Source organism: Protomyctophum bolini (genome assembly GCF_963924005.1).
Source record: "Protomyctophum bolini genome assembly, chromosome: 5".
NCBI classification, from domain to species: Eukaryota; Metazoa; Chordata; class Actinopteri; order Myctophiformes; family Myctophidae; genus Protomyctophum; species Protomyctophum bolini.
Window position 1 is genome coordinate 3,986,317 of NC_137866.1, and position 27,386 is coordinate 4,013,702.

General features: G+C 41.9%; 2 protein-coding genes and 2 long non-coding RNA genes across 4 annotated transcripts in view; 2 read left to right on the plus strand and 2 right to left on the minus strand.

Annotated features, from left to right (window-relative positions):
* The window catches only part of LOC308316196, a 224,131-nt gene extending 199,009 nt beyond the window's left edge, over positions 1–25,122 (minus strand). Inside the window, exons 1-2 of the long non-coding RNA XR_013964130.1 lie at positions 25,096–25,122; positions 22,539–22,592 (exon numbers count right to left, since the gene is read on the minus strand). This is a non-coding gene — a long non-coding RNA (uncharacterized lncRNA). The remainder of the gene's footprint in view (positions 1–22,538; positions 22,593–25,095) is intronic.
* On the plus strand, positions 1,438–11,072 carry LOC308315559. Its single transcript, XR_013964047.1, has 3 exons — positions 1,438–1,567; positions 10,275–10,363; positions 10,999–11,072. It is a non-coding gene; the product is annotated as an uncharacterized lncRNA (long non-coding RNA).
* On the plus strand, positions 11,076–12,612 carry LOC308315558 (ladderlectin-like; the record flags this gene model as incomplete). Its single annotated transcript, XM_080763596.1, has 4 exons — positions 11,076–11,096; positions 11,197–11,328; positions 11,478–11,592; positions 12,052–12,612. 4 exons carry the CDS (start codon positions 11,076–11,078, stop codon positions 12,114–12,116), a joined length of 333 nt encoding a protein of 110 aa, XP_080619722.1. The 3' UTR covers positions 12,117–12,612.
* On the minus strand, positions 15,335–20,593 carry LOC308315919 (transcription termination factor 3, mitochondrial-like; the record flags this gene model as incomplete). Its single annotated transcript, XM_080764192.1, has 4 exons — positions 15,335–15,658; positions 17,868–18,029; positions 18,627–18,637; positions 20,539–20,593. The coding sequence occupies 4 exons, from the start codon at positions 20,591–20,593 to the stop codon at positions 15,464–15,466; spliced, it is 423 nt and encodes a 140-aa protein (XP_080620318.1). The 3' UTR covers positions 15,335–15,463.
* Positions 25,123–27,386: the final 2,264 nt, after the last annotated feature.

Below are 27,386 nucleotides of genomic sequence, written 5' to 3' on the forward strand. Positions count from 1 at the left end.
GGAGGGTTTCATCTGTTGTATGTATAAGCTTCATATTATGATTAGGGTGTCTTTTACATCCCAATACTAACATCCCAGTGTTGTCATCTTATGTTTTTATGTTCTAGATATACTGTATGTGTTGTACTGTATGTCCTATTCGGTTTAGTAATAGATGAGTGTGATTATGTCAAATGAATAGAGTAATATACAGTTGAACGACAGAGTTCTAAAACAACTTCTACTGTTATTAATAGAATGGTGATGGTTGTGGCAGAATATGAATGTTTTGATTTGCTAAACTAAACCCCTAAGTGATTATAGTCTAGCAGCTTTTTGTAAATTGTAAGTAAAAGAAAAAGGAGGGAAAAGGAAGAAAGAAAAGAGCCAACAGTCTTTCTTAAAGAAAAAGAAGGGAAGAAAGGGGGAAGATAATTTATTCTAGAACATTTCTTCTCTCGCCATCCGTTGTTAATCAAAGTAACGCCTGAGGTGTAATAGTGTTGAACCTGTTCATTTGTTTATATTTTTGGTGGTAATCAAAGTGACACCCGAGGTGTAATATTGTTGAACCTGTTAATTTGTTTATATTTTTGGTGGTAATCAAAGTGACACCCGAGGTGTAATATTGTTGAACCTGTTCATTTGTTTTTTATTTGTTTCTTAAGTTTTTTGTAGTGCCATGGCCGGGAATGGACAACAAAAGGTGGCTATGCCACAAAAGCATTCTGGGCCAGCAGTATCAATGGAGAATATTTGGGGCACAGATCATGTGTTATATGGACTCAAGTTACTTCATGGCATTTCAGAAGGTTTGTTCCCTTTGCTCTGCTGTCTGATAAGTCTCACTGCCACAGTCCGACACAATTGGTCTCCCGGGTGGAATTTCATATGGTATTGTCCATGATTCCGGGATTTTGTGTATTTTTGGTAAAAGATAAAATCTCGTGGGCCTAACCGGAAAAAAAACCCACCGCTGGGGGGGGGGAAGGGGGGGCGTGGCTGGGGGCGGGACTGGGGAGCACCACTGACGTTATAAGAACCGGTCTCATCTCATCTTGTCCTCACAGACATCATCTGTTACTCAAATAAGGTGAGAGGATGCTGTTGGGGACAGGTTAGACAGCTCGATGGTTGCTATGGTTACTATGGTCACGTGGTGTTTGGTGGTGTCAGACAGGTAGTAAAAGTCAGCTGTTCACCGGTGGCATTTTCATGAATGGAGAGAGAGGGGGTGAACGGGGAATGTCCAACTTTGTCGACCGCAAATCACTTTAACTATGCTGTGATAACTTTAATAAACATAACAAAAGCAGTGCCCTGTCCCGGAGCAATGATTCTCGCACGACAACCATTAAAGCAGCGAGTCTGACAACCAAAACTTTTCCTCGATTTAGCCTCTCGGCGTCATACGACATACGGTATAGACGCCCTACATTGTCGACAAAGAGTGACACAAAACACAAGAATTGGAGCCACAGAAGGACCTGACAAGTCACACTTTGCACGCGGAGCAAACGAGCAAAACACGCAAAGCAATGGAATGATCACACACCAAGGACCGGAGCGCATTCACAACTGACAGGCGGTAACGTAGCACAACCCGACCCGTTTCGTTCTTCTGTTGAATCTTATTGGATTGTTTGGAACAGTTTGAGCTGGATCCACCGCCGAGTGGAAACTGTCATTGTGTTGAATACACTGTGGATGTGTGTGCACTGCAGCCCGCCGGGCTAACGCTATTGTGTGTCAAGTCCAGTGGTGGAAAAAGTACAAAAATATTTTACTTAAGTAAAATACTGATTCTCTACTTGAAAATTACTTAAGTAAAAGTACAAAGTGCCCATTAAGAAAGTTACTTAAGTAAAAGTATAAAAGTACCTCAAATAAAATGTACTTAAGTACAAAAATTTACCCGGCGTAAAATGTACTTAAGTATAAAAGTAAAAATTACAAAGTACAAGTACAAAGTACAAAATACAAAATTATTTTCAAAATGAATACAAAGAAATGAATTTCCAAAATTGTCATCCTGTCAAAAGTGGCTTTATTCCAAAAAATACTGAAAATACAGAACCCCCAACAGCATACATCGTGTTGGGAAAGTTCTTTTTTTTTAGGAACTATAGTTCAGTTCACAGTTCAACATTTTTAAAATGAACTAGTTCCGTTCATAGTTCATCATTCCAAATTTTTTATAGTTCTTTTTCGTTATTTTTTTGCTTTAATTTTTATATATTTTTTACATTTTACAAAAATTGCTCTTTTGCAATGTGAAATGTCACCGAATTATTTATCCTTCTCTATATGGGCTTTTGCATGCTTTTATTGTGAAGGCAAAAGTTTCTGAATGTTCTCAGAGCCTGCATCTCCGCATGCTGGGGTTGGCTGATCTACAAGCTCACAACGTGTCCGGACGCGACGAGTTGTGAGCTTGTATATCAGCTATTTTCAGCACGGAACACTTTGTACGGCGAAGAATAAATTAGGCTTCATTCACTGTGGAAGAGAGATGTCTTTTGTTGGCCGTTCGTGGCGATATTATGGACACGTACCTCCTCGAAGCGATAATAACCAACTAAGCTATTGGAAGCTATTTTTCGTGGCACATTATGTGTGTACAACAACAAGTTCCCTCAGTGTTTGTGTTAGGAGTTGGGACAGTGTCTGCTGTCTGTCAGCGTGCATGATCATCATGCAGTAGCTAGATGCGCGCTCCAGTGACGGCTGAGAAAGATTAGTTAATTTGTGTCGGATAGGGACTTATTGGTTGGTTTTCCGCTAAATATTAAGGCATGTTTAATGCATCCATGTTGAATGCGTGTGACAAAACAACACAGTGTGTGCGTCTTGCCGTCTTCAAAGCAGGCCAGGCAGCAGAACACAACTCCGCCCCCTATTATCTGAGAGTGGAGCAGCCCTGTTCAATTCTCAACTGCGCATTCCTCCAGTAAGACAAATATAAGATTTTATTATTTAATTTGTAGCGAGTAACGAGGTGTCCGATTTTAAATATAGCGCATTAAAAGTACGATTTTTTCCTTGTAAATGTAACGAAGTAAAAGTAAAAATACAGCAAAAGAAAAGTAGTCAATAAAAGTACAAATTCTCCAAACTTGTACTTAAGTACAGTAACGAAGTAATTGTACTTCGTTATTTTCCACCACTGGTCAAGTCAACTGTCAAACAATTAACGTGCATCGCCGCTTGTGATCGCCGATCGCTGTGGCTGTTCTATGTGGCTGGTTGGCTTGCATTGGATCCTTATTGTGACCGTGTCATTTAACTGTACATTAAAAATGAGTGAAACGAAAGTGGATTCAAACGTCGGGAAACCGGATAAGGAAAAAAGGAAAATAAATCTCACGGAAAAGGCTCTTGCAAATAAAATTGAATTAATTCAAAAGGAACGCAAAAAGAAAGTAGACGAAATAAAGTCTCTGGCAACCTCCATGAAAGAGCTCATGAAAGATGACAAAAACATTTCAGTGGTTACAAGACAACTCAATGTTTTGATGCAACTGTCTCACACTTCTAATGAACTTCATGTCTCTTTAATGCCTCTTGTCCCATCCGATGAACAAAGAAAGCAAAATGAATGGTTCTCAAAGATTAAAAGACATACAGATGGTCTTATTGAGGATGTTAATGCCTGGTTAGAATCCTCACAAATCGGAGGACCTCAGCTAGAGGCTCATGAAAGCCCCCTGCAGTATGAAGCTGCTGAGGAGGAAAATGGAGGTGTGGGAAATGTGACTCAGTCACATCAAGTTGATGACGCTCAGGAGGATGTCAGACCATGTGACAGCATATCCAACGTAAGCAGCAAAACTCATGGTTCAAAATCCATAAGGTCAAGAGTGTCCTCAACTGCTTCTGAACGTGTCAGAACCGAGGCCGACTTGGCTGCTTTAAAGGCTCTGCAAAAGTTGCTTCCACAAAAGCATGCTCTTGAAGATCAAGAAGCCCACATCAGAAAACTAAAAGAACAACTACAGTTTGATTCAGACATGGCCGCATCAGTGGCTAAATTGAACGTCTTAAGAACCTCTGGGTCAGGGGTGCGAAGTGCCACTTCTAGAAAATCGGTGCTGAGTGTAGCTTCTAGGAGATCGGATGGAATGAACTCCTATTTTGAAAAGGGCCTCAACATTAATGCAAAGTCATTCACACCACACAAGGATGGAAGAGGACAACCCACTGTGGTTGGAGGAGCACGGCCGAAGGAAAAACAACCTGATGGAGCCATACCTTCCCAGGGGCCCTCAGTGCTCACACAGAGACGGAGCATGGCACCAGAGGCTACAGAGCCTCCATTGTCTTTGCATAGAGATATACAACCTCTCCCATGGGCTCTTTCTAAGAACACCAGCAGTGAACAAAACAACATGATGTCTATTATGAACAAACAAAATGAGATAACGTCAATGTTGGTGCATCAGCAATGCATCGCTTCACTGCCCAAAAGAGACATCCAGCTGTTTGATGGTGACCCTCTGCAGTATCATGGCTTTATGCAGTCATTCAAGCAGACCATAGAACGGAGGACCGACAATTCCATAGATTGCCTGCACTATCTAGAGCAATACACCAGGGGGCAGCCTCAACAGCTAGTCAGAAGCTGTCAACACATGACTGATGGCACTGGATATGATACAGCAAAGGCTTTACTCCAGGAGCACTTTGGAAATGAGCATGTCATTGCATGCGCATACATGGAGAAAATATTCTCGTGGCCATCTATTAAGTCAGAGGACGGGAAAGCTTTGCAAGCATACAGCCTGTTCTTGCGAGGATGTTGCAATGCAATGAAAGACGTGCACAACTTATGTGACTTGAACACATCCGCAAACATGCTTGCTATGATCAAGAAGCTGCCCTACAAGTTGAGGGACAAGTGGCGAACAGAAGCATGTAGCATCCAAGAAAGGCATCGCAAACGAACCATGTTCACTGATATTGTGACCTTTATTGAGCGTGAAGCGAGAATCGCTACCGACCCTGTATTCGGAGACATACAGGATGAAAGTGGAAGAGCCAAACCAGCGCCTCGTCTTCAGGCTAGAGGGAGTAGCTTTGCCACCACTTTCGCAACGGTTGAAAGAGATGCTCATTGGGAGAACAGAGACGAGGGCAGACCTGAGAAAACATGCCTTTTCTGCAAAAAGGGAGGACACACACTAGCGTCCTGCACTCTATTGGAGAGGAAAGCTCACGATGAGAAAATGGAGTTTCTGAAGAAACATGGAGTCTGCTTTGGATGCCTGTGCACTGGGCACATCAGCAGACGGTGTACGGAACGTCTGATTTGCAAGAAATGTGGCTCACGACATCCTAGCTTGCTTCACATCCACTCCGATGATAATTCAGACGCAGAGAAAGGCGGGAACAACTCAGACAGAGCTCCATTTGAAATCCACACCGGTGGTCTGACTGGGGCCGGTGATCAAGATTGCAAACTTGCCATCGTACCGGTTAAGGTGAAGTCAAGTAAAGGTCAAGGGTTAGTGGAAACCTATGCCTTCCTAGACCCAGGGAGCTCAGCGTCCTTCTGTACAGTGGGTCTGATGGAGAAGCTTGGACTTTCTGGAAGAAAAACAAGAATCCTTTTACGGACAATGGGCCAAGAGAAGGTGGTTGACAGCTGCATTGCATCAGACTTGGAAGTTGCAGGCTTGGACAGTGACCGGTACTGTGCAATGCCAAAAATCTTCGCACAACAACAGATGCCCGTCAACAGAAGCAACATCCCACGACAGCAAGATCTGGAGAAATGGCCTCATCTGAGGCATGTCTATCTGCCACAGATCAACGCAGACGTGGAAATGTTGATTGGTTTGAACGTTCCCAAAGCCTTGGAACCACTGGAAGTCATCCGAAGTATGGATGGAGGGCCATACGCAGTCAAAACAATGCTTGGATGGACTGTAAATGGACCACTTGGAGGGGATAGTAGCGACAACCCTGTGACTCCGTCCGTCAGCGTTAACAGGATCTCGGCAGTCACTCTCGATGAGCTCTGGAACCAGCAGTTCAAGACAGACTTCCCTGAAAACAGTCAGGATGAATTGCAAGGGCTGTCGAGGGAGGATCGTAAGTTCTTGGAAATGGCTGATGAGACTGTGGAACTCGTTGATGGCCATTATGTTGTTGGATTGCCACTGAAGGACAAAACCATCAGCATGCCCAACAATCGTAAGGTTGCAGAGCAACGCACCCTCAACCTAAAGAGGAGGTTTAGTAGGGATGCGTCATTCCATAAGGACTACACTGCATTTATGGACAACTTGATATCCAGTGGATACGCTGAGAGAGTACCAGCCACAGGCCTGGAGCGGAGGGACTGCAAGGTTTGGTATATTCCCCATCACGGGGTATATCATCCCAAGAAAGGAAAGATCCGTGTTGTCTTTGATTGTGCAGCATCATTCCAGGGTGCATCGCTCAATGCACAGCTCCTGCAAGGACCTGACTTGACGAGTGGGCTGGTTGGAGTCTTGACCAGGTTTAGGATGGAGCCCATTGTTCTGATGTCCGACATCGAGGCCATGTTCCATCAAGTTCGAGTGCCCGAGGCAGATGCAGACTTACTTCGGTTTCTCTGGTGGCCTAATGGGGACTTCAATCAGCAAATGGTGGAATACAGGATGGTTGTCCATTTGTTTGGCGCAACATCATCACCAAGCTGTGCTAACTTTGCCCTTCGGAGGTGTGCCGAAGATAATGAAAAGCTCTTCAGCCAGAAAGTGTTTGAGACCATCATGCACAGTTTCTACGTCGACGACTGTCTTGCTTCCATAGCCTCAGAGGATGAAGCCATATCGCTCTACCAGGACCTGGTAAACCTCTGTGCCAAGGGAGGCTTTCATCTGACTAAATGGCTGAGCAACAGTCGACGTGTGTTGGCAGCAATACCGGAAGAGGAAAGAGCAAAGGAGGTTAAAGACTTGGATTTGGACCACGACATCCTACCAGTCGAGAGGGCACTGGGAGTGCGTTGGTGTGTCCAGTCTGACACCTTTAAGTTCAGTATAACCTTTCAGGACAGGCCACTGACACGTAGAGGAATCCTCTCTACTGTCAGCTCTTTCTATGACCCTCTTGGAATCCTGTCCCCTGTGGTCTTCACAGCTAAAAGGATTATTCAAGACCTATGCCGGAAGGGACTAGGATGGGACGATGTCATACCAACATCTGCAGCACAGGAGTGGGCCGAATGGCTTAAGGAGTTACATCTGTTGGAGGGCTTCAGCGTCAGCCGATGTGTAAAACCACCCAACTTTGGAGAAGCAACCAGCGCCCAGTTGCATCACTTCACTGACGCAAGTGAAGAGGGATACGGCACCGTCACCTACCTGCTGTTGCGCAATGACCATTCCCAGGCTCACATTGCCTTCATAATGGGAAAATCCAGGGTGACACCTTTAAAGCCTGTGACCATCCCACGTATGGAGTTGACTGCGGCTGTTGTGGCAGCTCGCATGGACAAGCTATGGAGGAAGGAGCTAAGACTGCAATTGCAAGACTCAGTGTTCTGGTCAGACAGCACCTCCGTGCTGAAATACATTAAGAACGAATCATCAAGGTTTCGCATCTTTGTGGCGAACAGAGTCACAGAGATCCTCAAGATGTCCGAGGCATCACAGTGGAGGTATGTGAATACATTGCACAACCCTGCAGATCTTGCCTCCAGAGGTATGAGGGCGGAGCTGTTTCTCAAGAATGAGACATGGATATCTGGACCTCCATTTCTCATGCAACCAGAGGAGACTTGGCCTGTTAACCCAGACAACTTGGGAGAACTTCCCTCTGGAGATCCTGAGGTTAAGGTGTCAGCCGCCATCGTCTCTGTGGAAGAAGAGGAGGAAGATAATGTAACACGTTTGATCAACCGCAGTTCATCTTGGAGACACCTCACAAGGGTAATGGCATGGATCCTGAGGCTCAGAACCTTACTTTGGAACAACAGGAAGAGGAGAGAAGTCACTGGACGTGATTCTCAGTCAGCATCAAATGGAACTCGACACAAAGATGTTCTCGACAAGGAGGTTTGTCTCTCATTGGAAGAGATCAAAGGAGCCGAACTGGAGATCATTAAGTTCTGTCAAAGAAGACGGTTCCCTGAGGAGTTCTCTTGCCTTGAAAAAAGAGAGAGTGTGAAAGGGAACAGCCACATTTACAAACTCAGTCCGATGCTGGAAGATGGTGTGTTGAGAGTCGGAGGCCGACTTAGTAAGGCTGCCATGCCCGAAGAGTCTAAACATCAAGCCATAATAGCTAAAGATCTCCACATATCAGACCTAATCCTACGGCAGATACATCAAGACGTTGGCCATGGCGGTAGGAACCACATGTTGTCAAGGCTGCGCCAGCACTACTGGATCCCCGCTGCAGGGGTTGCCATAAGGAAGATCATTTCTAGATGTGTCATCTGTCGTCGGCTACATGGAGCCGCAGGTCAACAACAAATGGCAGATTTGCCTAGTGACAGAGTGTCAACAGGAGAACCTCCGTTCACCTATGTCGGGGTCGACTATTTCGGCCCATTCGATATCAAGCGTGGCAGGAGTCTTGTGAAAAGATATGGAGTGATCTTCACATGTTTGACAATAAGAGCCGTGCACATTGAAGTTGCCTCATCCTTGGACACCGACTCATTCGTCAACGCCTTGAGGCGCTTCATTGCGAGAAGAGGACAGATCAAAGAGCTGCGCTCTGACAATGGCACCAATTTCATCGGTGCAGAGCGTGAGCTGAAACGAGCTATTGAAGGATGGAACCTGCAGCAGATCAATGACGTGCTCTCTTTGAAAGGAATCAAGTGGACGTTTAACCCTCCTACCGGATCACATCACGGCGGAGCATGGGAGAGGTTAATTCGCTCCATCAGGAAGATTCTTAATTCCACCTTGAGGACACAGAGTCTGGATGAGGAGGGACTCCATACAGTACTCTGTGAAGTGGAGTCGATTCTCAACAGTAGACCTCTCACTAAGGAATCCACAGACCCGAATGACTTGGAGGCTTTAACACCCAATCATCTTCTGCTCCTGAAAGTCAAGCCCAGTTTACCACCTGGCCTGTTCCACAAGGAGGACAGCTACGCACGCAGCAGATGGAAGCAGGTGCAATACATTTCGGATCTCTTCTGGAAGAGGTGGGTTAAGGAATACCTGCCACAATTACAGGAACGGCAGAAATGGACAAAAATCAAGCGGAACTTCACCTCCGGCGACATAGTGCTCATAATCGATGATTCTGCACCACGTAACTCCTGGATCATTGGGAGGATTACAGAGACAATTCCAGATCGGAATGGACTTGTTCGACAGGTCCGGATCAAGACCCGGACCAGCCTTCTATGCAGACCTGTGACAAAGATCTGCCTTCTTCAGGAGTCTATGGAGTCGTGAAGGCTTCGCTCCTTTTCCAAGGATTTGGATTTACTTTTTCCCTGACATTGGGGTACGCTTCACTCCTTTTCCAAGGACCTGGATTTACTTTTTCCCTGATATTGGAGTACTTGACTTTTTTCATGACTTTGAATTCGTTTTGATTTTGCGTGGGGTTCTTTTCAAGACTGGCAATGAACTATGAACTTCTTGCGCACAAAAAAATCGCAAAAAAGAAAAGGTGTGAAAATAATGTAATGTAACCATTTTTCAACATGAACTGCACCTATGCATTGATAATTATTACTGTCTTGTTATGTAATAATTAGGGGCCGGAATGTTGGGGACAGGTTAGACAGCTCGATGGTTGCTATGGTTACTATGGTCACGTGGTGTTTGGTGGTGTCAGACAGGTAGTAAAAGTCAACTGTTCACCGGTGGCATTTTCATGAATGGAGAGAGAGGGGGTGAACGGGGAATGTCCAACTTTGTCGACCGCAAATCACTTTAACTATGCTGTGATAACTTTAATAAACATAACAAAAGCAGTGCCCTGTCCCGGAGCAATGATTCTCGCACGACAACCATTAAAGCAGCGAGTCTGACAACCAAAACTTTTCCTCGATTTAGCCTCTCGGCGTCATACGACATACGGTATAGACGCCCTACAGATGCTATGATTCATTCTATAGATATTAGTGTGTATGTTTAAACTGTATTTGGGGAGAGTCCCAGTACAGAGTGTATAGGGGAGGGTCCCAGTACAGAGTGTATAGGGGAGGGTCCCAGTACAGAGTGTATAGGGGAGGGTCCCAGTAAGAGTGCATTTTTAAACTGTATTTCAGTATAATTTCCATAACACTTTCTGAGGTATCTCTAACATGTCTCTCTGCTTCTTTCTAGAAGGAATTAATTTGTCATCATGACCATGAGGATGCTGAGTGTGCCTCTACTTCTCTGCGCTGTGATGGTCTTGACTACTGCTGCTCCTGGTGTGTGTGTGTGTGTGTGTGTGTGTGTGTGTGTGACTGTGTGTGTGCGCGCGCGAGCGTGCGTGCGACAAACAAACAAAAGACTCCATGAATACAAGACTTCATGGGATGTGTAATTGATAGCACATCCAAAAATGTAATAAATGGCGGACAAAGTACTCGCAATTCCATCTCTTTATTGGGTGTGTGTGCCAATTCTTACTATTAATACAGAACATTCAACATTGTCCAGCCCTATATACATTTCGGCCATTGGAAAATAGCAGATGTACAAGCCCACATTTTGTCACGATGATGCAATGCATTGTGACTGTGAGCTTGTAAATCTTCTATTTTCAATATAGGCTAGCCTACATTTGATCATAACTTGAAATGGGACCTACCTTAACCTTTGGTACTTTTAGTACCTAAGTACATTTGGATACCAATACTTTTCAGACTTTTACTTGTAGCAGAATATTTCTGCATTGCAGTATTAATACTAGTATCTTGGAATGGTACAAAAAAACTAAATTGAACACAGACGTGTTTCTTACAGTTATTATCTTACAGTTTGTTTTAGGATTTCCTGATTTCGTTAGTTTAGGTGTTATTGCTGCTTTCAAACAGTTGACTTCAAGTGTCTGTATTTTCAGGGGAGCCAAGAGCCAAGAGTTGTGTGTGTCTAAACTCGAAAATATTCTGCTACACATTCTTAGGCCTACCGTACGAGATGACCTGGGCTGACGCAGAGGTAGAATGAACTAACACAAACTACTGTATTTCTATTGTGCATCTACAGTATATATGCATTCATTATTTGAATAATATTCTTCCGTTGATATGTTCTGTAGCGAACCTGTTTGTCACTGGGCGGACACCTGGCATCCATTCACAGCGAAGCAGAATACACGTTCGTTAAAGACCTGATACGTTCTAAAGGATCGCCTATGGCGTGGATCGGTGGCTATGATGTAGAAGGCCAGGTAAGGACCAATAACCATCATGAACCGATAGGCCAGTCAATCTAAGGTAAAAAGGGGCTTGAGCCAAAATAAATTGCAACGGTAATCGGTTCATCCAAATGCGTCGTATATTGTATTGGCATTTATGTTGTTGCATGTCGTCTGTCTAGAATGCTGCTTGGTTTTGGAGTGACGGCAGCCCAATGAACTTCACAGCCTGGGCCCAGGGAGAACCTAACAACTATCAAGGAAACCAACAGAACTGCATGATTATGAACTTTGGAGGTAAGTCACAATCTTTTAACAATGGAAAATAGGAAAAAGGTATTAAAATATTTTACTTGGGTAAAAGTATCATTACTGCAATCTAGAGATACTCTGTTATAAGTAAAAAGTACAGAATTCGAAATGCACTTGAAGTACCAAAAAGAAAACCTGAATTTGAATCTTTTGATAATAGCAGATCTACAAGCTCACAATGCGCATGACGACGAATTGTGAGCTTGTAGATCGGCTATTCAAATGGCTTAAATGTAGCCCGAGGCAAAATTGAAGGCTACTTAAGTACAGTACTTGAGTAGCCTACATGTAGGCTACATTAGTAACTTTACACCACTGCCTTTTAACAACGTTGTCAAACAAACAAATTATAACGATAATGATCGCTAACAGCACCTTTACGTAACACAGTAGACCTATGAGACTTTAGGGTCTTTCATTTAATGTTCACCTTTCTGTTTCTAGGATCTAACCTGTGGGATGATGAAGAATGCCTTGACACATTTCCCTCTGTCTGCAAAATACGCTGAATAACGTGGAGATTATACACACACCTGTGTGTGTGTGTGTGTGTGTGTGAGTGTGAGTGGCTTTTAAGTAAAATATCTATGCCCTGCAAAGTCAAAGTGCAGTAGGCCTACAGTACAGCTGCATAAATAAAACGTCTTTAAAGTTTGCTCTGAAATAATATAAATTCAAATTAATTTGGGCCACATTTTCACGATTTTTCAAAAATAGCAGACCTACGAACTCGTAGCGCGGCACTTGGTGAGCTTGTAGATCTGCTATTTTTGATTAGCTACAAGTACAACATAATGCTTAAAACAACAAAAGGGTCCCTATACCAGTGTCACTACCAGTGGTCTTGTGGTGATACTAATGAGAGGAACATGAATGGAATGGATGGTTTGATTGAATGGATGGTTTGATTCAATGTCTTTACTTGCATCAATCAAAAAGAAGAAAACTCTGAATATTATGTAAAACTCTTTACCGAGCAGATACTCGGTGTGCGGGCGTATCTTTCTTCTCTCTTTTACTTGCATCAAAAAAATCAATAAAAAAAATCATTGAAATAACTCAGTCTGCTGAGACTCAGGTAGCCTGGGCGGGCACCATCCCATGTCGGGTTCATGAACCGGTCGAGGGCGGATGACATCGCTACGTCATGTTGTTGTATTGTTTTGTAGTCATCAGGATGATATCGCTACGTCATGTTGTAGTATTGTTTTGTAGTCATCAGGATGATATCGCTACGTCATGTTGTAGTATTGTTTTGTAGTCATCAGGATGATATCGTTACGTCATGTTGTAGTATTGTTTTGTAGTCATCAGGATGATATCGCTACGTCATGTTGTAGTATTGTTTTGTAGTCATCAGGATGATATCGCTACGTCATGTTGTAGTATTGTTTTGTAGTCATCAGGATGATATCGTTACGTCATGTTGTAGTATTGTTTTGTAGTCATCAGGATGATATCGCTACGTCATGTTGTAGTCATTGTTTTGTAGTCATCAGGATGACATCGCTACGTCATGTTGTAGTATTGTTTTGTAGTCATCAGGATGACATCGCTACGTCATGTTGTAGTCATTGTTTTGTAGTCATCAGGATGACATCGCTACGTCATGTTGTAGTCATTGTTTTGTAGTCATCAGGATGACATCGCTACGTCATGTTGTAGTATTGTTTTGTAGTCATCAGGATGACATCGCTACGTCATGTTGTAGTATTGTTTTGTAGTCATCAGGATGACATCGCTACGTCATGTTGTAGTATTGTTTTGTAGTCATCAGGATGACATCGCTACGTCATGTTGTAGTATTGTTTTGTAGTCATCAGGATGATATCGCTACGTCATGTGCTTGAAATGTACTGTGATTCTGCAAACTGTTAATAAATATTTCAATCAATCAGTCTATTTGTATGTCTCTGAATGTTTTGATGAATTGAACATGGTGGACCCTCTTGTAAACACGTGTAATGCTTAATTGGGTCGTCCACTCACAGTTAACAGTCTTTGTTTTTGCTTGAAATGTACTGTAATTCTGCAAACTGTTAATACATATTTCGAACAATCAATCAAGCTGCCACCACTCACTGTATCCGTCCTGGATGCAATGAAACACACTGGCCACTAGATGGCCCCAGAGCACAGGCTTTGTTCTAAAATGAAAGGGGGGAAAATCTTTGCTCATTTTAAACCTCCTTTCTTTCATAATTCCTACAGTGTGGGGGGGAATAAAACACCTGGTGTGTTCTGTCTAGTTGGAGATTGAAGACACAATTATGACAAATGAAATGATGCGCCGGACATCATCGCACTGACATTACCGCACTTTGCGAAGAGAAGCTGTTAATTAAAGGAAATCCATACACATATTGTTTAGCATACTGCGATGATCTCACATCAGAAGATTCAGTATTCTAGCCGTGACGTACAGTAAGCGCCCATGTGACACTTCTCAGGGATGCTACAAGGTGATTAATGAACTGAACTGTGATGTTGTTAATAACAGGATGGTAATAAATCAGGACACCGTCTGTAAAGTGTTTAAAACCATACAGACCGATAAAGCAACAGGGCCAGACGGAATGCATGCTTTCCTGTTGAAAACGTGTGCTGAGGAATTAGCCCCAGCATGGCACAGGCTTTTCCAGCTGTCACTAGACTCACATAATAGACAGTGCCTGAGATCTGGAGAATAACGATTATAGGCCTGTGGCTATAACATGATATCTAATGTAGTTAAAGCACTGGAGAGGGTCCTGACAGAGGAACTCCGAAAGGAGGTAGGACCCCAGCTAGACCAGTATCAAATTGGCATATTCTAAGAAACGCAGTACATGCGATGCAATATCTACAGTAGCTCATCTCACTTTGAAACACCTGGAAAGTAAGGGGGCATACGCCAGACTACTTTTTATCGACTTCAGCTCGGCTTTTAACACCATACATCCAGATATTCTGCTGCGTAAATTGGCCCAGTTAAATGTGAACCCCTTTATAATTAAATGGGGTTTAGATATTCTATTTACAATGAGCAGCGGACGGGAGCTGGTGCCACTTTGGACCCGGACGTAAAAACTAAATGACGTCGGACTTAACACATTTTGAGCGGGAACCCCTTATTGTGTTAGCATTATGTTGTGCTTTAGCTATTGAAAAATAGCAGATCTAAAAGCTTCAAAAATAGCAGATCTACAAGCTTCAAAAATAGCAGACCTACAAGCTTGTAGGTCTGCTATTTGTGGAAAATCGAAGAACGACTGACGTAAAAACATAGCTTTTTCAGAAAACTGTCATTTTCAAACAGACATTTTTAGAATCTGATCTCAGGGCAGAATGGGTTAAATACCGAATGGGATGCAGGTTCAAGATCGGCCACGTTTCCTTTTTTAAGACACAAAACTCGCTGGGAAAAGAAAAGAAAAGCAAAGTCAAGACATTTTATTCCAACTATAACAAGTAGCAAAGTCTGTCTCGTCTCTCTCTCTCTTTCATCCCTTTCACACAAAAACCAATCTTTGTAAATGGATAAATATACAGTTTCATGGACTTTAATATAATATCACGAGACTTTAGATCTGTAGATCTACAGTTGATTCAGTCGACTAAAATGTATTCTGGCGGTCCTCGACGGCGTCGTACGTAATGGCTAGTTTTACACTTGCTGTAAAAGAATAGCCGATCTACAAGCTCACAACGCGTCGCACTGCGACGCGTTGTGAGCTTGTAGATCGGCTATTTTCTTTGCTACGACAGTAATATGCGACGTGGCCCCTCTGGAGTTGAGTTGTGGAACTATATATGGCGGTCCCTCTCTCTCCATCGCCCAAAGTCGCCCGCCACCCCGCGGCGGCTGACACTACAGTTACAGTGTCTTCTGGAACAGGTAGAAGTCGTCCGGCGTGGCCGAGGCCACCTGGCTGCAGAAGACGTGGTCGGGCGTCGCGGCCAGGCGGTCCAGGGCCACGTAGCCGGGCTGGCCCGGGTCGTACTGGGCCTTGGACAGGTACTGCAGGAACAGGTGGCGCTCTTGCATGCGCAGGAACTTGCAGTTGAGGACCTGCAGCAGAGGGACACAGATGGGATATTATGACACATGAGATGAGATGATGAGATGAGATATACTTTATTGTCCCACGAGGGGAAATTTGTCTTGGGCAAAAGTGCATTAGTACATCAACGCTTTTTAAAACAGACAGACAATACACACAAGACAATACACAGTAGCAGCAAAGTACAAGTCACAAGAGTATCACAAGAGAAGTGCAAATTGCAATAAGAGAAGGTATAATATATAAAGAAAGTGCTAGAGTATTCACAGTTTATAGTATCACAATCACAAAAGTGCAATAAATAACTGATGAAGGTCAGAAGTCCCTTCCCCACTAAGAACTATGAACTATGTGGCGGTTGTTTAGTAGAACAATTGAAGTGGGAAGAAAATAAAGTTTGAAGCGGTTGCTCTGACACGCTCTGTAGCGTCCACCAGAGGGCAACAGCTCATACTCTGAAGATAATATATGTGAAGGATCAGACAACACTCTATTTGACAGACATGATCAGAACTCACTCGCTGCCATGTATTAAAGCTAAATAAAATCTCAACCACTTTTGGGAGCTTGAGCTAAAACATTTGGGAACCACTACACTGCACTGGCTTCCGGTTGTTTTTAGGATTGATTTTAAAATTGTTTTACTTGTCTATAAAGCTCTCAATGGTCTCGCACCTTCCTACCTACATGACTGCCTGCCTAAATATGTCCCAAACCGCCCCCTAAGGTCTTCCACTGCTGGCCTGCTCGCTTTGCCAAAAATAATGGCAACTAAAAAATACGGGGAAGCAGCTTTTTGCTTCTACGGGCCGACGGCATGGAACAAACTCCCACTGTACCTTCGACAGGCAGCCTCTGTAGACATTTTTAAAGCTCAGCTCAAGACCCACTTCTACACCCTTGCTTTTAATTGATCTTTTATTTATTTTTGTTATTCATGTCCTCACTGTATTGCATTACTGCTTGTTTTTTTTATGTCGTTGCCTTGCTTTTCTTTTATTCTCCATTGTTCTGTAAAGCACTTTGAGCTGCATTTCATGTCATGAAAGGTGCTATACAAATAAAGTTTTATTACTATTATTACTACTATGACAAAATTAAATAAAAACTAAGCTATGATTGATAACTAAAACTAAGACTAAATATAAATTATTGACAATTTCCTCAACAAACTAGACTAAAACGTGTGGAGAAGAGATTTAGTTGAACTAAAAGACAAGTCATGTTATGTTATGTTTGGTTCCGCTCAGGCACAAAGCACACAACGCCTCGCTTTGTGAGTTTGTAGATCTGCTATTTTCCCCGTTAGGTCTCGGTCTCAACCCCCCCCCCCCCCCCCCGGGTATTGGTCTTGTCTTGGTCTCGATTTAGGTGGTCTCAACTACAACACTACTAGTTAATCACTGTAGCCCCTATTTGCTTCGTCACATGACGAACAGCAAAGAATAGCTGCTCTACACACCTTGCTACACGGCTAGTAAATGTGTTTACTAGCAGTTTACTTGGCCGATATGAGATACCAAAATAACTTTCAAACGTAGATCCACAAGCGCTGTTGAGCTTGTAGCGCTGCTACTTTTGATAGCTACGTTTCATCTGGGCTAATGTGGTTGTAAGGGCCAAAATGACCACTAATGTCTAACACATCTATGTAACCTTGGGGTGGCGCTGTTGTTACATAAGCGTCAAGTGCACAGGCAGGGTGAGGGAAGGATTGACCCGGAAGGGCAAACGGCTTTGACCGCAGGTTAGTCGGCACTGTGAAATGGTTGGAGCGAAATGTTTGTCTGTTTCAGTCTGAAGTACCCATTGTCTGTATTTGTCTAATTATGGTTTATGTTTATATATCACGCAGATCTGATGCTGTACACAACGCTTTACATGGTGAAATAAACACGTTAAAAGCCAATGGAGAGCTGCCTGTGTGACGTTAATGGGGCTGACACACACAGGAATAAACATCACGGCATTAGAATGGCGCGTCAGTCAGGTCCAGCTACGGGATCAAGTCCTTGAGAGATCCGAGGCTCTCATAGTGGTAAAAAAAAAGAAAGAAAGAAGAAGGCTGGAGGTTTTGTGTTGTAATTAGTGTCAATTTGGGGGCTCTTAGTCTTGACATGGAAAGGTTTGGGAATTACTGGAATGGAGGACTCTGATTGGTCGTCCACAACTCTGGGGTGTCCAGATTTGTCTGGTGTCCAGGCTAGCGTAGCGTACCTGTGGGAACTTGACGATCAGGTGGTGGGGGACGTGCATGGTGTTGTGGACGTAGTCAAAGATCTGACTCAGCTTCTTCTTATTGGCCGTGAGGACCTTGGGGACGGCCAGGATGATGTGTTGGACTTCATTGTCCTTAAAGCCAAACTCTACTTTACACACCTGAGAGACACACACACACACACACAGTTCCATTGTTACACTCTTACAGACCTGTAAGGGTACATTTAGTTACCATTTTTACACTCTTAGGCCCTCATTTATCAATCGAGTGTAAAATCTGCCACAGATTCGAGTGCAGGTTTCGTAGTACACCCACGTCGCCACGGCATTTATAAAGTGATCGCAAACAGCTGATCCTTCCTTCATTTCGTTCTGACGTTAATAAATGTGACGGCTGAATCTGAAGCGAGGTGAGAGGGAAACAGACAGGGTAGGCCTACAACTTTATTTAATTCATGCAGGTGTTCGTTCTTTATTTATTTAACAAGACACCAGTTAGTTGGGCTTGCAAGTTGCGTGTGCGTGCGTGCGTGTGTGTGTGTGTGTGTGTATGAGAGAGGGGGGTGAGGCGGGCAGCAAGGCACGGGAGAAACATTTTTTTCTTCCTGTAACCATGGTTTCCAGGTCGTATCGCAGCTGTTCTTGTTGCAAAAACGAGGGGAGGCTTGATTTCATAGGGCGTGCCAGATAGATTTCAGCCGTCACATTTATCAATAAATAATTGTAATGTAAACTGTAATAAGCACCGAAGGCCACCTTTGGTTGGTCTGTCAACACAAGAGATTATCACATTATTCATATGATTATAAAAACATTCATTAGATTATTAATTACATGAGAGAGAGAGAGAGAGAGAGAGAGAGAGAGAGAGAGAGAGAGAGAGAGAGAGAGAGAGAGAGAGAGAGAGAGAGAGAGAGAGAGAGAAGAGAGAAAGAGATAAAAGAGAGAGAGAGAGCTAAGAGAGAGAGAGCTAAAAGAGAGAGAAAAGAGAGAGAGAGGGGGGGGGGGCAGCTCATTCTATGATATTTGTGAAAGATTTTGACAGAAAGTGAAATATTACATAATGTTTTCATGACAACACTGTTGTACTTTTACAGGCCTGTATCCTGTAACAGAGTATTGTGAGAGAGTTTCTTCATCTTGTTTAAATACATACAACGTTCTAAAGTAAACAAACATGCGGGTGGTTCATGTTGCGTAACGAGACGCGCAATAGCTCGAAATAGGCGAGCATGGGACCTTCAGCACGTTTGAGAAGAGGGTGCGCTGTGAGTGGCCAGTCTGGGGTCATCCCTATGTTCCCCAGGTTCTATGTTCCCCAGGTTCTATGTTTCCCGCTCACACACACACATGTTCTCGGCTATATTCATCTAATCCTTAATCCACATGTACTAATTTAGACGGAAGTTAAAGTGGGTCATGTTTGCAATTCTAACAGCTGAAATCAATAATAGCCAGTATCAGTATTCCGATATTAACATGCAGGCCGCATGTGGCTCCCGAGCCACTTGTAAACCAAGTACTACCTCTCCAGGTACCACCATTATAACTTAATGTTAAAATACAGTCGCGCAGACTTCGGCCTACCCATATTCAGCTATATCACACAGGAGGCCTAATAAGAGTCCTAATAAGAATTTGATTCAGAATTTAATTCAATAAATTGGAGCTTCTTCTCTCTGGTTTCCGTTTGTTTGTGTGGCATTTGAAACCCTTCGGGTGTTCCTAATTAGCAGCAGCCATTTTGCTGCTGCATTCTGGGAAGTGTAGTGTTGGCCACATATATGGAAGATGCCTACTCCTGAGTTTTGACTCAACACCTCCAGTCCCACTTGAGCTCCTGGTTTTCCAAACCAGCGACGTCACAGGAGTCCTTCACTCCTGGTTGCTCTTCAGATTCACTCCTGCTCACCAGTGACATCATTGTCAGGCTCCCCCCCCCCCTTTTCCTCATAATAACATGTTCACTTCTGAACTGTCTACAGCAGGGGTGGGCAACTGGCGGCCCGGGGGCCACATGCGGCCCCCACCTTCACTTAATGTGGCCTTCAGGTTAATATCAGAATACTGATATAATATTGGTTCCAGCTGTTTACAATTCCACAACATGTGAACATGACCTGCTTCAATTACTTCAGTCTAAATTAGTAGCTCAATGCTCAACACACATATAATTAAAGGCATTTGAAATGACATAAAAATTTACATTTTCAGGATTCCAATAAGAATATAGCAAAAAAAAAAAACGATCTACAAGCTCAATTGAGCTTGTAGATCGGCTATTTTTGCTACGACAGTAATATATGGCCCTATAGGGAGTGAGTGTGGAAATATAGTGGCCCTCTCCATCGTCAAAGTTGCCCACCCCTGGTCTACAGCCTCCATGCTCCGTGCCGGTTGAGTGGGGGAAATAGAACCTTTTATTGAACCGTTTCTTTATTTTTTGAGTGGGGAACATAGAACCTGGGGAACATAGAACCTGGGGAACATAGGGATGACCCCATGTGGACATTTCAGAAGTCCACATGGGCATATAGGCAACGCACCCCGTTGCCTATAGATCCGTCAGCGCAGCCATTGGCTCCAACCGGCTCCATCACCTGAGTCCACCTCTACACAGTATTCATTGAAGGTACATCATTTTTTTTCTAAATGTGAAGGTAATTACCTGCATTCTCTCTGGCCAGTTGCTCCACTTGACTCACACTTTGATTCAGCCTCATTTCTACGCCGGACAGCTGAGCAAGGTTGGCTGAAGTGAAATCATAACAATATTAACATTAAATCACTCATTAATTAGTGCAGTTTGATTAAAACACCAGTAGTGCTTATAGTTAAATAATGTTTCTGAATTCTATTAATCAAATATGGTTGAGGGAGAGATTCCAACATTGCTTGGTCATCATGTAACTGTTACATGATGACCAAGCAATGTTACAGTCCACTGTAGGCTACAGCTATTTGGTTTCCAAATCGTATCGCAGAACTCTGGCTACAGCTATTTGGTATGTTTTGTTCTTGCTGACTGAAAATCGCTCTGAATTAAGAGCATCTGCTAAATGCCTAAATTGTAAGAAAAACCATTGAATGTAAATAATCAGAGACCCTTTTCAACAACAGCGAAACATGTGAAGTTATTTACCTTCATTGTTATCGGCCAGTTGCTCCACTCGACTCTCGCTGTGATTCATCCTCATTTCTACGCTGGACAGCTTGGCTGAAATGATCACAATATTAACATTAAATCATTCATTTAATGTATGCAGTTTGATTAAAACACCACTAGTGATTATAGTTAATCTGATTCGACATTAAAATATGATTTTTAAAACCTTAGCTCTTGAATTATATGAATCAAATTTCACAGAGTACAGTGGTTTGATAAACAAATCAATCATTAATTAGTGCAGTTTGATTAAAACACCAGTAGTGCTTATAGTTAAATAATGTTTCTGAACTCTATTAATCAAATATGGTTGAGGGAGAGATTTATGTTGACCCTGAATTTATCCTGAAGATCATGTATTTTGATACAATCCGACTGTGAAGAAAGGTCTTAATTTTTATGTTCTTTTATTTTCATAGTTAAACTATTTATTTTACTGCTTCTGGTGACTGATATTGGCCCGGTTTCCCAAAGGACACATGGTGTAAGAGGTATGATGTAGGACATGCTCAGTATAAATATATATACTATTATTTTTAAGAGTAAAGAGAGCCTGTCAGCTGTCCAGCAGTCCAAATATTATGGTAGGCCTGAGGGCTACCATTGCGTGGCACATCTATGCATGGAATGTCTATGTTCACAGGCTTCTGTGTGCGGCCTAGAGGGCATCTGAGCATGTGCGGCACTACAAGTCTTACACCATATGAGTGTGGAACTATAGTGGCCCTCTGGAGTGAGTGTGGAACTATAGTGGCCCTCTGGAGTGAGTGGAACTATAGTGGCCCTCTGGAGTGAGTGTGGAACTATAGTGGCTATTGGCCATATTCAGACCGCAGCCATCTTGCCAGCAACGCGATACCTAGGTGATACTTCCCATAGACAGCTCTTTCATCCAAACAGAAAAGTCCTCTCTAATTATATTAAACAACGTCAAAATCACCAACATTGCAGCTGTAGGGAAAGCTTGAATTATCCTCTTTGAATCTGTAAAGTGTTGTTTTTTTTTCATAAAATATCCACCGTAGACATTTTATGAGCTACTTCCTGTCAATAAATTCCTTGCAAGTGTTGGAGTTTGGAAGCGCTCGTTGAGTATCACTCAACAGCCCAGGCGTACCATCTGTTTTGAATGTGCACATAGTGCAGCAGGCATGCAGGAGGTTCCTTTACTGATAACGAGCGCTTCCATACTCTGATACTAGAAAATAATCATCTGCAAGGAATTTATTGACAGGAAGTATAGCTCATAACATGTGTACGGTGGATTTGTATTAAACTAAAACTTTACAGATTGAAAGAGGATAATTCAAGCTGTCCCTACAGCTGTAATGTTGGTGATTTTGACGTTGTTTAATATAATTAGAGAGGACTTTTCTGCTTGGATGAAAGAACTGTCCATGGGAAGTGTCACCTAGTATCACGTTGCTGGCAAGATGGCTGCGGTCTGAATATGTCCTATTGTGTCTGGTCAACATTCAGTAGAACAATGTGAAGTTATAAACCTTCATTCACTTCTTCACTTGCAGCCAGCCGGGCTTCCATGGCTGTCCGTTTAGCTGAAAACAGAACAAACAGAACAAACAGGACATTAACATTCAGTCAATCATAAATACTAAATAGTTTCATTTAAAAACGCAGCAATAAGTTGAGTGTTTATTAACCCTAGAAGAACACTAAACCCAACTTTTGTCACACCATCACTAATTTAATCAGATGTAATATACACTATACTAGTAATTGGTATACTGACCATGGTATTACTGTGCTTAACTGACCAGCCTGACCTGAACCCCACAGATAATCTAGGTTTTATTGTCAAGAGGAAGGCGTGAGACACTATATTCAACAATACTAATTAGTTTAAAACTGCTATCAAAGCAAATCTGGGCTTTCATAACACCTCAAAATAATATTTTGAGTTGTAGTATTTTTTGATTTTCACGAGCTGTATGCCAGAATGATCAAGATTAAAACAAAACAAAGTTTTAAATATTTCACTTCATGCACAATTAATCTATAGAATATGTGAAAGTTTCACCTTTTGAATTATATTATGGAATATAATTAATACATTTAATAAAATGAATATTCTAATGTTTTGAGATGCAGCTGTATAGTGTCCCCCTCCATCGTCAGAATCATGAAAACCCCTAGCCGCAATTTGCAACTCTAGATTGTCCAGAGTTGCAATACCCTCCATTGACTTTTGTTTCATATAAATCCACCATAGACATGCTATGAGCGAATACGAGACTGCTCACCCCTTTACCAACTCGCCCCCGCAATTTATTTTAATGTAGTTAACAATTAATTTAGTATTTCCCTCCCTCTCTGAAATGATCTTGTATACAGATTTATTTGATTGCATAGTAGTCGATCTCTAAAATTAGAAAGAACATCATGTCACAGAGACGGTGACTGCTTAACTAAGTTAATTTAGGACCTTCTAGCAGTTAATTTCGTTTTATTAATCACATACAGAAATGTGCATGGTGTTGGTCGATTTGGCACCTGCCCACAGAGCCAAAACTACTATGAACTGGTGTACTGACCATGGTAATACTGTGCTTAACTGACCAGCCAACTGGCCTGACCTGAACCACAGATAATGTATATTGTATTGTCAAGAGGAAGGAGTGAGACACTATATTCAACAATATAAATTAGTTTAAAGCTGTTATGAAAGCAAACATGGGCTTCCATAACACCTCAACAGTACCACAGGCTGATCACCTCCATGCCACGCCCCATTTACGAAATAATGTGTTTAAAAGTAGCTCAGATCATATTATGGAAGAAAATAATACATTTAATACATTTAACAAAATTAATATTGTAATGTTTTTGAGATGCAGCTGTGTAGTGTCTCTCTCCATCTCCTGAATGGATATTGTAATGTTTTGAGATGCAGCTGTGTAGTGTCTCTTTCCATCTCCCCTGAATTAAAACAATGTGGAGTTATAAACCTTGGTTTGCTTCTTCACTTGCAGCCAGCCTGGTTTCCATGGCTGTCAGTTTAGCAAGGAGGGCTGAAAACACAAGAGCATAACATTCAGTCAATCATACATACTAAATAGTTTCATTTAAAAACACATTTTGGCACGATTTGGCACCTGCCCACAGAGCCAAAACTACTATGAACTGGTGTACTGACCATGGTAATACTGTGCTTAACTGACCAGCCAACTGGCCTGACCTGAACCACAGATAATTTATATTGTATTGTCAAGAGGAAGGAGTGAGACACTATATTCAACAATACTAATTAGTTTAAAGCGGTTATGAAAGCAAACATGGGCTTCCATAACACCTCAACAGTACCACAGGCTGATCACCTCCATGCGACGCCCCATTGATGAAATAATGTGTTTAAAAGTAGCTCAGACCACGTATTGAGTGCATAAATAAATGTACTTTTCAGATGGTCGACATTTCTGTATTTTAAACGTTTTTTTCTCATAACATATTCTAATATTTTGAGATAGGATGTTTTGATTGTCATGACCTGTATGCCAGAATCATCAAGATTAAATCAAAACAAAGGTTTCAATATTTCACTTTATGCACAATGAATCTATAATATATGAAAGTTTCACTGTTTTATTTATATTATGGAAGAAAATAATACATTTAACAAAATTAATATTGTAATGTTTTGAGATGCAGCTGTGTAGTGTCTCTCTCCATCTCCCCTGAATGGATATTGTAATGTTTTGACATGCAGCTGTGTAGTGTCTCTCTCCATCTCCCCTGAATGAATATTGTAATGTTTTGAGATGCAGCTGTGTAGTGTCTCTCTCCATCTCCCCTGAATGAATATTGTAATGTTTTGAGATGCAGCTGTGTAGTGTCTCTCTCCATCTCCCCTGAATGAATATTGTAATGTTTTGAGATGCAGCTGTGTAGTGTCTCTCTCCATCTCCCCTGAATGGATATTGTAATGTTTTGACATGCAGCTGTGTAGTGTCCCTCTCCATCTCCCCTGAATGAATATTGTAATGTTTTGACATGCAGCTGTGTAGTGTCTCCCATGAAATAAAACAATGTGAAGTTATAAACCTTCATTATGTTGGTTTGCTTCTTCACTTGCAGCCAGCCTGGTTTCCATGGCTGTCAGTTTAGCAAGGAGGGCTGAAAACACAAGAGCATGACATTCAGTCAATCATACATACTAAATAGTTTCATTTAAAAACACATCTATCTGTAAGCTGTCTGATTGACAGCCCATACATCCACACATAAAGGTCCTATCTGATTGACAGCCCTTACATCCATACATAAAGGTCCTATCTGATTGACAGCCCTTACATCCACACAGAAAGGTCCTATATCTGCGTCAAACAATGTTAAACTCACTTTGCCACTCACTTCATGCATGTATGCTCTATATATTATAGAGCATATATATATAGAGTCTATAAGAGTGTTTTCTAATAAGTTATAATAGTCAGGGGATATTAAAGGAGAATTCCATGCTAGAAGGCTTTCTTACCTTTCTTACCTTTCTTCGTAGTTGTTACGTCCCCACCAAAGAGGTCCAGGTGTTTTTTTGTGCAAAACCTCCTTATTGGCTATTTCCCCTACCATAAGGCCTCAATGAATTGAATTGAATTGAATGTGAATGGAAAGGGGCTATGGGGTGTTGTGCTAATTAGCTCATTTCCATCTAAATAAGTAGTAAAGTGTGCCGCTTGGGATATTATTTACATTATGAAGAGAGGATATATACAAAAATATAATGATTTTGAGCGATGGAAATAAGAAAATTAGCACAACACCCCATAGCCCCATGGACCTGGACCTCTTTGGTGGGGACGTAACAACTACAAATAAAGGTAAGAAAGCTATCTAGCATAGAATTCTCCTTTAATATAATCTGGGAATACATTTCTTACCAAGAATTTTCTTCACCAATGTGTTTGTAAAGGTGTCTACTAACATATCTATAGTCACCAATGTGTTTGTAAAGGTGTCTACTAACATATCTATAGTCACCAATGTGTGTGTAAAGGTGTCTACTAACATATCTATAGTCACCAATGTGTGTGTAAAGGTGTCTACTAACATATCTATAGTCACCAATGTGTGTGTAAAGGTGTCTACTAACATATCTATAGTCACCAATGTGTTTGTAAAGGTGTCTACTAAAATATCCCACATTGTTTTCTATTCAACCCCCCTTTGGAATTTTTGACAGCTGCTGAAGGTTGGGGTACCATACAACCATTATAAGGCAAAATGTTCTACATTTTATTATGCTTTAAGTAGCATGTGACATGTCAAATTACGTGGTTTTCATGATTCTGATTTCAAGCATTATTTTTGCACAAAAACACTCCTTGGGCTGAATTAGGCCATAGACACTTAGCCCATAGTATAGTATTAAAATACTTGATATTATAAGTAATTATAATAAAGTTTATAATGTGTTATGATTAAGCTTATAAAGTATAATGATTATTTATCAGTGCCTATAAATATAATTATACATGTTTATGAGAAGATTATAATGTCTTATAAGTGTGTTCATAAATACGTTTTAAACATGGGATGCATAGCAAATGTTATCAAATAATAATTGAAGCACTGAGAAAACTGTTGCGCCTTTTCTTCGTCCTTTTTTTCTTCAAACTTGACTACGGTAGCGGTGGTCTCAAAAACATAAGGGAAACGTTGACAGGAAAAGACTCGCTCACCGTATAGAAAAAGAAGTAAAACTCCTTAGACTGAGACTTAGAAAAATATATTTTCTTTTATTTTATCATGCTGTGCTCATGGTGCTCTGTGCTCATGGTGCAATTAAAAAGCAAACGTTTGGGTCCTCAGACCTTCGTCAGTGCTATGGTTTTTCACAGACAAAGAGCTTACTCTTAAACAACTCCAAAACAATACAGCTCAGGTGCTGAGAATTACTACTGATTGTGGGCGTGGACATTACAGAAAGGATAATTATACAAAATCACAGTTATATAGGAAACAAGAATATTGCATACTGTACATCACATGTTGACAGACTTATACAATCACTTTTTGAATATAACTTTTTACTTTATAGGTAGCACTGGAGGGAGAGATCTTCATTCAAGCCACCTGGATTGACAGACTTTAAATAAAAAATCCATCTAGATTCAGTTTGGAGGAGTTTAGTGTCTAAATCATCACCCCCTCTTCTAGATTTCTTAACTTGATCAATAACTGTGTAAGACAGATCTGCTATGGAGTGACCGGCTTCATTGAAGTGTCTGCATGGCGACAGGAGATGTGATGTCCTTGCGTCTGATGGCACTCATGTGTTCTATGATGCGTGTGCGGACTGCCCTGGATGTTTTGCCTACGTACTGAAGTTTACA